The sequence below is a fragment of the Trachemys scripta genome, chromosome 11 (genome assembly GCF_013100865.1).
Source record: "Trachemys scripta elegans isolate TJP31775 chromosome 11, CAS_Tse_1.0, whole genome shotgun sequence".
Classification (NCBI taxonomy): domain Eukaryota; kingdom Metazoa; phylum Chordata; order Testudines; family Emydidae; genus Trachemys; species Trachemys scripta.
Genome location: NC_048308.1, coordinates 24327906 through 24342080, shown reverse-complemented (window position 1 = coordinate 24342080; position 14175 = coordinate 24327906). Strand labels below are relative to the sequence as shown.

Genomic DNA, 14175 nt, shown 5'->3' with positions numbered 1-14175 from the left:
AACAATCAAAAGATGCAATGTGTAAAGCACAAATGCAGAAAAACTGATAAACTACTTTTCTAAATAGATTACTTCCAATGACTAGCCCAGAGAGACAGGATAATTATTAGCTGAAAAGCCTGGTTATTGTAATGCTTTTAACAAACTTTCTTCATGGCTCCATTAAGTGATTCTAAAAACATGTTTGATAACAAAAAAACCTGAAAACATTATGTCAGCAACCTCCATCTCTCGCACTGCTCCTCCACATCCCAGCCACTACACAAGCAATCATTCTTACTGCAATTTTTACTGCATGTTGGATGCAGTAGTTTTATTACTTGCATCTTTGGCACAGAGAACTATCCTCTGCCCTTTTTACTATGGTATGCCTATGAATACTCCAGGGCTGTCTCCGAGCACTGTCTTGTTATTCTTTCAAGCCTATTTCAAATTTCCATTCCTATGGATTGTTCTTCACCCATTACTAGTGTCATACTGTCAATAAAAACAACAAGGAGTCTGGTGGCGCCTTAAAGACTAACAGATTTATTTGGGCATAAGCTTTCGTGGGTAAAAAAACACTTCTTCAGATGCATGGAGTGAAAATTACAGATGTAGGCCTTATTATTATACTGACATGAAGAGAAGGGTGTTACCTCACAAGTGGAGAACCAGTGTTGACAGGGCCAATTCGATCAGGGTGGATGTAGTCCACTCCCAATAATAGATGAGGAGGTGTCAATTCCAGGAGAGACAAAGCTCCTTTTGTAGTGAGCCAGCCACTCCCAGTCCCTATTCAAGCCCAAATTAATGGTGTTAAATTTGCAAATGAATTTTAGTTCTGCACTTTCTTTTTGAAGTCTGTTTCTGAAGTTTTTTTGTTCAAGTATGGCTACTTTTAAATCTGTTATAGAATGTCCAGGAAGATGGAAGTGTTCTACTGGCTTTTCTACCCTACTCAATATTGTAAGATGGATCTAAATAGATGACCTTTAATCCTGGAAAACATAATCACTTAATGTAAAATGTTTTAAAGGTGGGAAAATGCGGCTTCATCAAGGATCTAACCAAGGCCAGGAGGACCCTCAAGAAGGAAATGTGAAAATTATGATAATTCATAAGCCATAAAATATTCAGCAACTTTCCCTTCATATTTAAAATCTTATCCATAGCCTAATCTGCAAATAGCCCTACTGGAGGAAAAAGATGCACAACCAAAAAAGCGTTCTCGTTCTGGTTTCCTTGGTGACTGAAGGATAGGGATAGAAAATGTTCACTGTAAATATTAATATTCATTTACTTTCTAGAAAAGCCTTAGAGAATGCAGGGTAAAGCTCCTTCTGTTCAGTTGATCTTAACACAATACAGCAGCAAACCTCACATTTGTATCTTATTGTTCACAGTGAACTGCTCCGCATTAGGGCCACTATAGCTCCTGTTTTAGTTCACTTATGCATTATTGGGGTGGGGGCGGTTAGCTGCCATAATGTATCAAGAAAGAGAAGGGCCATCTCTACACTACCACTTATGCGGGCAAAACTTTTATGTCGCTCAGGGGTGTGGTTTTTTCACACCCCTGAGCGACATAAAAGTTTTGCCCGCATAAGTGGTAGTGTGCACAGCGCTATATTGGCGGGAGAGCTTCTCTCACTGATCTAGCTACCGCCGCTCGTTGGGGGTGGTTTAATTATGTTGATGAGAGAGCTCTCTCCAGTCATCGGAGGCAGGGAGGAGGAGACAAAAAAATCCTGGGATCAACACAGCTACAACACCACTGATTATAACAAGGGAGTATCCTGCTATTCTCCCAACACCCACAGCTGGGCTGGCATCCTGGCCCTAAATGAGAAACATTATATATGATAAAAAATAAAACATATCTTGAGATAAAATTGCTTTCCCCCTCCTAGAAAAATACTTAGCATTTTTAGCATGGAACTTTGTTATTTCTAGTTTTACAGATGACATAGTAAGTGAAACAAATTCACAGCACTGCGTCTATTATTCATGCAGCAGCAATCGAGGCTCTCCTTAGCCAAGCTGTGCTGAGTCAGCCAGTTTCTAAAAACTGATTTGCCTTCTGAACAGAAGGTCCATTTTTGAATCCCATAGAGATGAAAATCCAAATACAGAAACTGGACTTCCGATGTTCAATACACTTCGCTATAGCGGTATAAAATGAGGTTTTGATACATATATGGCACTATCTACACACAATGAATGTGCAAATCATTTCCAGTAATGTTAGAGGGGATTAATACATGCTTATGAAGGAAAAGTACCTTTCATGTTCTTATAGCTTTAAAAATATGTTACTCTATAGTCACCTAAACTGAACTGGAAAATTATATGGTGTCCAACTTGGTGTGTTCTGACCTTTATCTGTACAAACAGGCTGCTCAGTGTTAACCTCATCTAGCCCCCAATCTAATGAAGCATTTACTCACAGGATTAAAGTTAAGCACCTATTTAACTGCTTCACTGGACTGAGGATCTATCCAAAAAGGACCAGGGACAAGCAAATTATTCAGACAGATGGAGTTGGCACAATAGGGACTATTTATTTTGTTATGTTATGAAGAGGTGTAAACCATTCACCAGAATGAACTGAATTCAAAGTGAAAAAATTACAGCTATGAAGAGGACAGCAATGTGACCCCATCATACTGTTTAACAGTAACTCCCTGCTCCCAACCTCTAACAGTGGGCAGTATGCAAGCCAATAAGCCACAACTACTGACCCATTAGATAGCAATGTTTTTATAATTATTATTATTGCATCCTAATATTTACTCAGTTTCACTACTCAGTTATCAAGTATCAATAAGGAGCAAATGTCTCCAAGAAATGTAATTTAGTTTTGCATGATGATACACATTTAAATGAAAACAAAATTAATGAACAAGAAAATCTTAAATAATAATCCCTCAGTCTAATCACAGAAATGACTATTTCTCCATTTTATAGTGATTTTTGAATTATAATTTTGTCATAACTACAATGGGCCAGATGTTCCACTCCCACCAAAAACCCAGAACAAAAGCCCCCATAAAATTCTCCCTGGGGAGTTCTTCCGCATGTTCCTATTCAAAGTGAGCAGTTGATGGTGCCACAGAGCAGGAAGGGGACAAAGACTCTTCTCCAATGGCAGCAGAACTCACAGGAAGTCAGTCGTGCTTCCCATAGCTTGTGTCTGTTTTGCCATGTCTGGGTCCTACCTGCCCTGACCGGGTCCTAGCAGATGCCAAGGGCAAGTTAATACTGGAGCAGCATCAGAATGTCCATAAGGGGACCGTGCTGCAGAATGGCTCCACTCACTGTCACCTCTGGCTCCACCCACTAACTGCTCCACACACCAAAGCTCCAAATGCATGGAGGGGTGCATTCAGTTGAGCCTTTTCACCTCCTCCTTTGCCCCCTCACCTGCCCCCGCCCCCTCCCCCGATGTATTACACTCTTTATGCACCTGACTATGTGCAAGGAAGGCATCATCATCAGGCACCAATTAAGAAACACAGGTCCCATCCTTCTCCCACTGAAGTCAATAGCAAAACTCCTATTAACTTTAATAGAAGCTGGAATGGGGCCATAATGAATAAAGGGTTGCCAGGTAAAACTTTCCACATTCTTATACCATCCCCTGTAAAATGCTCCTTCAGAAGGGTGGGTTTTGTTGCAAATTGTTCACATCAGGAAACATAACCCAATTTCTGACAGATAAATGAGATTCCAATATCTTATACAAATGGTTAAATAAATAACATTGCAAAGAGCAATTATTAGCACATATTGTTTTATCAGTCATACACTACACAAAGCAAGTAATTTCCAAAAGTATCAGAGACTCCACAGATTATAATAAAAACACTAATTATTTAATGAGTCTGGCATTTCCCCCCCTCCCCCCCGACAAACTCCCACCATGGACTTCATAGAACTGTTTCTTGTGGACCAGTGTGAGAGAAAGATTTTCATTTTCACCATTTCCATTCTTGCCTTCATCTCCAGAAATCTTTAAAAGTGGCAAGATCCCAGTTATGCAAAAAACCTACTGAAATAGACATTACACACAAATCCACATTATACTCCTCCTAAGTAGCGGCAGAAAATGCTTCCTTTGCAGTCCCGTCAGTTACATCAAGGTGTCATTCAAGGGAAAACTAAACCGTAAAAGATTCAAAAGCAGCCTCAAGTGAAAGCTTCCCAGATGAAGCAAAACCAGAAGTTGGCTACTGGGTTAGCTTGGGGATGAAAAAACACAGTGATGTTGCCATTTCCACAACATTTTAAAGTGATGCTACTGTGCTTAGTCCTTCCAGTGACAAGAAGTGGCTTTGAACTCTTGACCAGTGTTGTTTCCTGCCATTGTAACATTTATTTTTTCTTATAATCCAAGGAACAACGATACTACTTATATTTCTGTAGCATCCTTCAGGACAAACTAAAAAACTTTTTAACTGCAGTTTGTACAGAAACTGCAGCCTCCATTTAAAAACCAATTTTCACCTAACATAGTTCTCTTCTAAACACTCTGCAGTTCAGCTTGTTCAGAACATGCTGGCAGGGCAGACAGAAGAAACAACGTCCAGGCCAATGCTGGGACTCACCTTTGTCCAAACATTAGGGTAGACTTGGTTTCTGCTTCATTGAAGATGGAGGGAGAACAGCAAATAACAATAGTAGTTCTGCAGTTCCCACCTAGGGAGTCTTGAAGAATGCGGGTCATTTTGCTGTCTCGGTATGGAACATGGGTTTTCTAATTGAAAGACAGATAAATTACTCTTCAAACAATATTTTTTAATAGGCACATTAGAAAGAGCATGACGTACCAACGATTTAGACTTTACTGAGTTTGCAACGTGAGACATACGTATACTTGTTTTAATTCTATTAAGATGTGTGGTGCCTGCTAATAGTTGAACTGGTAGTCATTAGGAGTTAGCTTTCATTATACTTTCTAAATTAAATAGAAAAAGACAGTGCTATATTAGTTTACAGTTCAAAGCTAATACTCCCCTTTCTCCTTTCTAAATGGAGATGTCAGCTTATTTCATGTATCCATGGTAAAGAAAACTGATTGACAAACATACTTATTATTATTATTTAGTAGCACAAAAAGTAAAAAGGATTACTTACAGTTCCCTCTGCCAAGGCTGAGATCACGTTGCCCAGAGCAGACAAAGACTTATTGATATTTTTAGCTTCATCAAGAACAGAGCCCTCTGCTCCAGTTTTGCTGACCTACCAGATAGCAGAAACAAGTCAGACTAAACTGTCAATGAGAGCTTGTGCAAATAATATTACGATAAAGGAAGAGACAATGGAAAAAATAGAGAACCTTGGAAGAGAAAAAATATGTTACCCTCAAGCTAAAGAAGTTATTTAAAAATGTATCTAATACTTTTAAAGCATCTTAGAAAAAGTCTATTTAATGGCATTTTCCATCTTTCTCTTGATTCTCTTCCCATTAGCTTAAAGTAGGAACACAGTCTATGGGTGGGTCCTTACTTGGTCAAAGGAGTTCAATGGGAATTTTAAGAAGTATAGGATCCGGCCATATATTTCTTTTTATTGTACCACTGAAGGTACAATATATGCCTGATATTACTTCTGCATCCAGCCATGGGAAATGGATGCTACCTCACAGACAAGTGAAAAAATTTTCCATCCATGAACCGGCTAGCCTACTGAGAGGCTGCATAATTTCAGGTTTTTTTCTGTATGCCCCCAAACCAATTTAACAAATCTCAAATCTGTGAATTTAAGGATGAAGCGAAGCTAACTGGGAACTCATTTTCCAAACTGCTATAACAATATTCTGAATTCTCTAATAGAAATGTATGCATGAATTTATTTAAAGTGAAAGTGCTTTTTGCTGCCACAACGTAAAGGCAATCTCCAGTGGAATTATCAACCAATATATGAAGAAGTCTAATTTACCAACCACGCAATATACTGCAACACAACATTTATTTTACCCATTTGTCTCTAAAGAGAGAAAAATAAAGTCTATTACCATTATGGAAGAGCCATCTATACTATTCAAGTTTGATTATTTCTCAAATACTTAGTGCGAAGCGTGTGGGTGGAGAGCACGGAGAAATGCAATAGAGTCCTAAATTAGATCTGAAGTAATCCTTCTAACCAAGGAATTTTTTATTACTATTTATTTACAGCCAGACATTCTGTTTGACAGCATGTTAATAACATTTTTTTTGATGTTCAGATCAATTCTGGACAACAAAATGGAGATTTGTTCCATTGTAATTCTGTTTGGGCTCATTCTTCTGAGTAAAAAGATACAAATTTCATTCTGCTTAACTTTTTTCTGTATCCAAATGAAAGCAAAAATAGCTTATGCCATCAGTGTTATGAAAATTATCTGCAGGGAGCCTCAATAACATCCATGTAGCTTTCAGCTATACCAACTGTATTAAATACTAATGTCTCAACACCCTAATATGCTAAAAAACTGAAGCACTGGAAACAGGATATGTCTGAATTAAAATTATAGTAATGGCCCAATATAACATCTTACAGAAAGGTTACATGACTCCCTCCCCCCAAAAAAAACAAAAACTGGTGGAAAGTCTATACTCATGCCCATAACAGCTTTCTCTAGATGCTAGTGAACAAAACCGGCCTTCCATTACAGCAAACATGAAGATACATGCTCTGATACAGAATGGGTCAATTTATATGAAAATTATGTTGTTGCAATTCACTCCATTACAAATTAACGACCAACTACAGATGCTGTGCATTTCGTTCTAGTTAGTACTACTGACCTGTTGCTTTTCCCCACCTTGAACTCCAAACATGTCACAGATTAAGTTTGAGCCAATATTCTTATCTACATACTAGACTTTTAATAATAAATAAATAAATAAATAAATAAATAAAAAGATATGCTACGTTTAGTTCCAGAACTTACATAAAATTACATCCATAGATTTAAGTTGCACCAAAACACACTCAATTTAGGAATACAATAATACTTCTGAGCCTGGTAAAAATTACTGATAAAAACATACTCATTACCTTCTCACTTCCAGCCAAGTCAACCAGATAAAGCTTTCCACTGAGTTTCTTTTCAGTTTCTACATTCTCTTGTTTAATATTAATCAAGAAGATACTGTGGCTTCTAGAACTGTGTTCATTCATATCTATAAAGAAATAATACTTAATAGTTTTGTTTAACACTCCCATTTGTAGAGATTTTAAAAATCTGCCAATATATGTTCTTATTTCATTTTATCATAGTTGGCCTGTGATTAGTCAATAAGCATAGAAGCTCCACACAATAGTCTACTCAGAAGTATAAATTTCAGACAACTTCTTGAACCCTTCTGAAAGCAGTTGCCCCTCAAGTGTAGTGACAAACATTTATGCGCTCTAGACTGAGCTTTTATTTTCCATCTACATGGCTAAAAAAATAGCCAGATTCATGACAAATGACATGATCCTGGGGGGATGGGGTGGAAAATATGAAGCATTTCTTTAGAAGGACCCTCATCAAATAATTTTTCTTAAACAGCATACACTTTGGGCATAAATTGAGAATCCTAATTTGTTTTCACTAAAATAAAAAGTCAATGAAAACCCAAGAGATTTAGGAGTACAAAGCAGAATTACAGATGATATTCCTGTGATCAAAAGCACCCCTGTATTCACACCCTACACATTACTGTAATAATCTCTATGCAAAATATGCCTTGTGGGTATCATTTAAAAACTAACACCACACTGATCAATCTTCTTGTGTAACCTAAGTATGAGATGCATATTAAGAGTTATGAACATAAACTGAAATTATGACTACAGTGTGTTTACCAGGCAAATCTGGGGAGGAGGTAAACAAATGACAAGATGATGCCTCTAGCCAGGTGTTGTCAAAGCGGATTGGAAATCACCGGTCAAGTGGCCATTCTTTGGCAATGAAGGGGGGCAGGAACAGATCTATCTGCAGCTTAGCAAACATGGAACTCTTTCTCTAAGAGACTTCATATTTCTTTTCTCACAGCTGGAATGAACTTTATCTAGGGATAATCATCAGGAAAATGAATTTCAAAGGGTGACTGGACTATAAAAGTGAGGGGCAAAAACATCCCAAGCTCTCTCTCTCCTCTCACATAAGATGACAAAGGAACCAGCCCTTGGACTTTGGGATTGACTGATCCTGACATGAGAATTTGATTATCCCTGTTGCTGGGAACATGTAGTAAAGTTTTTACCTTAAACCAAGTCTAGCTTGTTAAGTTTCAGCTAGTAGAAGGCGTTTTATCTTTATTTTTTATAACCATTTCTAACTTTAATACCTTATACTTGTACTCACTTAAAACTTTTCTTTGTAGTTAAATAAATTTGTCTTATTTTTAATCTAAACTAATCCAGTTACCAAATAAAGTAGCAAACTGTTGAATATTGACTCTTTAGCAAGGGCAACAGAACTTTAATATCTAACCTGTCCAGGAAAGGGCTGGACAGTGCAGAACATGTTTTTGGAAAAATCTGGGACTGGGAGTGTTTTAGGATCACCCTGCAAGTAGTAATCCAGGCTGGCGGAAGACACAGTTTGACTAGAGTGTTGCTGACAGGCTGCTGGGGTTGGAGTTGCTGGACCAGGGGTGTAGCTGTACACAGACATTCAGGGTGCAGCCTGCATGTTGTTAGGTTGTTTGTGAGCAGCCCTAGTTGGAAGCTACAATAGCAAAGCATTGTGAGGCATCCAAGGTTGTGGGGCAGATGGTGACACAGCCTTTTGCTGGTCTGGATTGCACCCCCGGAACATGACAATTCCCCTGCTGTGTTTGGTAACAAGTGCATAGCATGTGCACACACCCACACACAGGCTAGAAAATACATTATTAAAAAAACAGTACTGTAACAAGAGAATGAGTATGGTATATTGGAATGGGAAGGAAGTTTGTTAAGGTATGGAGTGCAAGTGTTTTTGAGAATTATGATGCGAGTCATAAAGCATTTGAATTGAAATGGATCTGGATGTAATTGTTGCCATGATGTTCATCAGAAATGCACAAGAGAATTTGTATGGGAATTTAAAGTGATTTTTGTTGCTTTTGTGTCAGAGTGAGAACCCTGGGGCCTGGAATCCTCAATTATCCACACAATGGGTACAGCATGGTCAGGCACAGTGCAAGTTTCCATACAACATAAGCTTGGATCTAACCACATTGTGTTGGCAGTTGTAGTGAGATATCCAAGAGAAGATGTCAGACAAGTAACCACCTTCTTTCCCTCCACACACACCCCCGCATCACCACTGACCTCATTACCATCTTTCTTCTCTCCCAAGCTTGCAATCTTTGTGTTCACTTCAGTTCCACTCTCTTTCTCCCCTCACTTTCTCTACAACATTCCCAAAGTTTTTCTCTTCCTCTCCCTACCTTCAACCCAGGCACTAGTTTGTTCTCTGTTGATTCCTGTCTGGACTTCTACACCTTGGTGTGGGGCTGGACATGAAGTTAAGAGTAGATTTGGGTGTTTAGTCTAAAGAAAGTAGTAGAAACATGGAAGCATAGACAAAAGAAAGAAAGAAAGAAAGAAAGAAAGAAAGAAAGAAAGAAAGAAAGAAAGAAAGAAAGAAAGAAAGAAAGAAAGAAAAGCTGTTCTATAGAACTTATTTAGGTGTGGTAAGAAAGGCAAAAGAAAACCAGAAGAACACAGTACTTTAAAAATGGAAGGCGGTGAGAGTGTAGGGGAGAATGCTATTACTCAGTGGATAATACCAAACTGAAGAACAACAAGGATTCAGAAGGAACTGCCAGAATTGTCTAGGAGGTAGTCATTTGCTTTTTTAGGGGAGAAGTTTCCAAGTATACTTGAATAATGAGATATGTCTGTGCCAAACTCACTAGTTGTATCAAAGGCACCTATGCTATAGTCTGGGGACTGGGTCAATGATATCTGTCTTTTTCATCATCATACCCAGCATAGTATAATGCACCATGATAATAGTTACAGATCTGGTATAGGGTGCAGTAATAATACAAAATAATAAATACATGTTTTAAAAGGTTTATTCGCTTTGAGGCTACTGGAACTCAGTCCAGGCCACTGCTGCAGTGGGATAAGGAAACAATGCAAAAGACAGCAGAATTATTTTGAAGGTCTGTTTAAACAACATTCTGCTGTCTTTATATGTTATTGTGACCAACTGATTCCTCCAGAATTTTGAATTATAGTACAGAAAAGGAAACAATTCCACTTTTTAAAATCTTATTTGTTATATTCAGGTCTCAAAAATCTGGAATGTAGCCAATGAAATGTATGCATGCAAAGAAGCCCAAAATCAGTAGGATTTACAGCCCCGTTTACTTAGTAAAGCACTTTGTGAATGTTAAGAATCTCATCATCAGCCAGGTAGGAAAGTATTATCTCTACTTTACAGATGAGTAAACTGAGGCAGAGATAAATCATAAAACTAGAACGAATCACAAAATTAGGGCAGGGACATAGTGGGAATATGGACAAAACCTAGAATTCACAAATAAAACCCTCAGCCTGGAACCCACCAGATGCCTACATTCACATTTTCAAGATATCGGAGGTTTATTGAACAGCAGTAAACTGTGGACAAGCCAAAACATTTTAGAGCTGAAGTTATGAAATCTAGCATTATAATTTGGACTGATTTAAATTACAATTTAATAGAAATCCCTTGCTCAAAAGTAAAATTATCTATTTTCCCGTGGTAAAAGCTTGGAAATTATTTTTCAGGTATAATTTGTCACATCTTATTCAATAGTGACTGACAGAATAAATAAACTATAGTGAGTTATATGTAGTTAGTGCATCCATCCATTGCTCATTTTCTTAGTGAAACACACATCATAACTAAAGTCAACACTAACAGACTGTCTACATAAGTCACCCACAATATAAAACAGCAATTAACAGTGATTTTAAATAAACCACTAGCTTGACAATATTTCATAACTTTTCATTCTATAACTTTTGTCTGCTAAAATAAATATTATAAAATAGTATTTAAAAATATTTTAATATGTTTTAAGACAATCTTAAAAAATAGTCTCCATGTTATTTTGAAAACAGTATCACACAAGCCATTCTTAAAAAGTTATACCTTTTATGGCACACACATACAATAGTATATATCGCTGCTAAAAATGTAAGGAATCTCACAAAGCCTATGTCAAGAAATTGCAATGAATGCAATGCATGTTAAACTGAGGCACCAATTCAGCTCCCATTGAAGTCAATAAGAGTTTTCAAATTGTTATCAGTTGGAGCTGGATGAGCCCTAAATGTCTATTTGCACTTGATTTTCCCATTTGCTTTTTAATGGTCTCCAAGAGTCATTTACTGGGCCAAAGTTAAAAGATCTTCTCACATCACAGATCATCATTAAAAAGTCAACATTCACCAACTGTTCTAGCACACTGGTACCTGAGAGTGAGTTAGTAAGTAAAGTACTTAAACACATGCTTAATTGTAAACACACAAGCAATCCTGTTTACTTCAACAGAATTATCCACATGGTTTGATGGATTGGGATGTTATTTCCTAATTTAAGCAAGACACAAAATATAGGTACTAAGTGCTATTGTTTCTTTATATACTTCTTTGAGATCACTTACTTGTAACAGCTACATGGCGGTTTGCTTTCCCTTCATCAATGACATCCATAACTTCTTCAGGACTAGAGACAAACCTCTCTGTGCAGCCCTAGAAACACATAAATTCAGTACTTAGAAGTATAGAAAATGTGTCTTTGAACATTTTACATTACTATGAAAAGATTCATCTCTCTCAGGCAAAAATAAATATCCAATATGAACCTTCAAGAGAGAGATGGCCAAAATCTGCCCTCAAATTGATTTCAGTAGGGTTTATGGGGGGGTAACTTGAGAAGATTCTACTCTCAGATTGTATTAAAGGATCAATCAAATCAAACACTCCAAATAAAAGGATTCTATACAATCAGAAAATGCTGAAGTATCAAATAACTTCCATTAGAACGTCTAAATTCTTCTAGATTATTTTCCTCACAATTGCCTACATGTTCAGGGTTTTTATTCTGTAAATTCTATTGCCTTCACACGCACAAAGTGTCATAGGGATAGCCGCGTTTGTCTGTATCCACAAAAACAACGAGGAGTCCGGTGGCACCTTAAAGACTAACAGATTTATTTGGGCATATACTTTCGTAGGTAAAAAACCCACTTCTAGATCTGAAGAAGTGAGTTTTTTACCCACGAAAGCTTATGCCCAAATAAATCTGTTAGTCTTTAAGGTGCCACCAGACTCCTTGTCCCCCCCACCACACACACACACACACACACACACACACACTCTGCATGTTAAGGAAGGTGCAAATGGAAATCCCCACATAAAAGCAGAAGCTGGTTTAAGGTGGGGAGAAGGGGAAAATGAACTAAATCAAACATCTGAAAGTCTTCCTTATACCTTTACATATGGAACTCTGTTTTTATCCTCATGTACTGCAAGGTTCGTCTTTGACACTACAAGAAAGATTACATGTATTAGCAGTATTTCACTTACAAATTCTGTCAATTGTAGGAATGACAAAAGAATAATTTGAACACACTGTAACAATTCATTACAAAACTCAGAATGAGGATATTTTTTCCTGTTCCTTACTTTAAAAGAGTTGCCCTCCCCTGAAATTAAGGGGTTTTTTTTTTATCTAAAATGATTTTTATGGCTGAGAGCTTTTGTTGCACGCTCCAATCAATATAAACATGTATTGAAGAAACATGAAACCAACTTGGATTTCCTGAACAAAGCAAATATTTCAAAGGCTTAATAGAGTTCCCAGCCAACTTCACTGCTCTTGTGTTAATATTACAGTTCACCACCACCCCTCATCTCCAGACTAATTGAATAGGTGCAGGCTGGAACAGCAGTTGAAACAATCTTTTTTTTTTTAATGTTTCCAAATTTTTCTAACCAATAGAAACATAGGTAAAATACTGATTAAATCTTGGTCTATTCTCATACTCTGGGCTAAAATTTAACTATGTAAATCTAACCTAACTTCTGACAAATACTGTATAAAGTCTGCATTTCAATTGCAAACTGGCTGTAAGTCATGAGGTTTACATGTACAGCATGCATGAAAATAATGTTAGTTTGCAGGACTCAGAAGTAGTCTGGTTGGCAAGAAAGTACAAAATCTCAGAAGTCTGTAGCTTATAAGCAAGCTATGAATATCTACACTGGACACAAATGCACCTGTGGCACTTGGATTTTGTACACCACTGAAGCATCCTCATTTACACAGAAAAGCTGTGGCACACAGTGTCTCAACTATTCAAATGCCTCTTCTAATATCATAAAATAAAAGAGCCAGATAATCAGATAACCTAAACCAGTTTAAATAAAATTTAGAAATTCAGTCTTTCAGCTGTAAATGTAATTCAAGCTTTTCAATACAACAGCATTGAATCAATTATAAACAGGAAAGAAACACATTCCCCAAACTCCCCACAACCCAGCCAGTGGGGAACAAAAAAGCATGCTGTTACTTACCATCAAGTAAGTCCCTTATTTTGTCCAAGTAAATTTCAAAGTAAGAAACCTAATGCAAAACAAGTATTTGTTTTAGATTTATAGCACTGACTCTAAACTATTCTTCTTTACTTGCACTGTCATATCTATGAAAATAAGAGGAGGCAAATGACTCAACTAAAAAGGTGTCCAGTACTACCCAGTGAAGAGTAATTTCACACTGGCCCATCAACAAAATAAGGTGAATAAATCTACCTTTGTTCTTATCTTTCAGAAGTCTCTTGAGACATGTAGAATTGAAAATGCAAATTGAGATAGCAGAAAATTAACAAGCTCAAATGTTACCTTAGCATATGTACTTACCTTAGCATATGTAGTATAAGGTATCACTTTGACATTTGTAAAAGCTATATTGATGTACATTACATTACAAGAAGACACTTAGCAGGTTTAGTACAACATCTGTATTAAACTAGTTAACCCAAGTTAAGACCATCCTTAAAGTTAAGCACCTGCATAAGCGCTTTCTGAATCAGGACCAAAAGGAGGAGTGAGCTGAAGAGAAACAAATGCTTTGTTTAAAAATAAAAATAAAAATTGGGAGAGACAATGTACAAAAACCTCAAAATAAAGGGCGAACTCAGCATTGGCATAAACAAGCAAAACCCCATTTAAGTT

General features: G+C 37.2%; 1 protein-coding gene across 2 annotated transcripts in view; it reads right to left on the bottom strand.

The window, feature by feature from the left end:
- Window positions 1-14175, bottom strand: part of KIF5C (kinesin family member 5C) — a 132012-nt gene that overhangs the window by 56982 nt on the left and 60855 nt on the right. For both annotated transcript variants that reach the window (XM_034785871.1, XM_034785872.1), the window contains exons 5-10: window positions 13519-13567; window positions 12433-12488; window positions 11604-11691; window positions 7024-7148; window positions 5119-5223; window positions 4590-4738 (exon numbers count right to left, since the gene is read on the bottom strand). In XM_034785871.1, the coding sequence (XP_034641762.1) occupies window positions 4590-4738; window positions 5119-5223; window positions 7024-7148; window positions 11604-11691; window positions 12433-12488; window positions 13519-13567 (572 nt within the window). The remainder of the gene's footprint in view (window positions 1-4589; window positions 4739-5118; window positions 5224-7023; window positions 7149-11603; window positions 11692-12432; window positions 12489-13518; window positions 13568-14175) is intronic.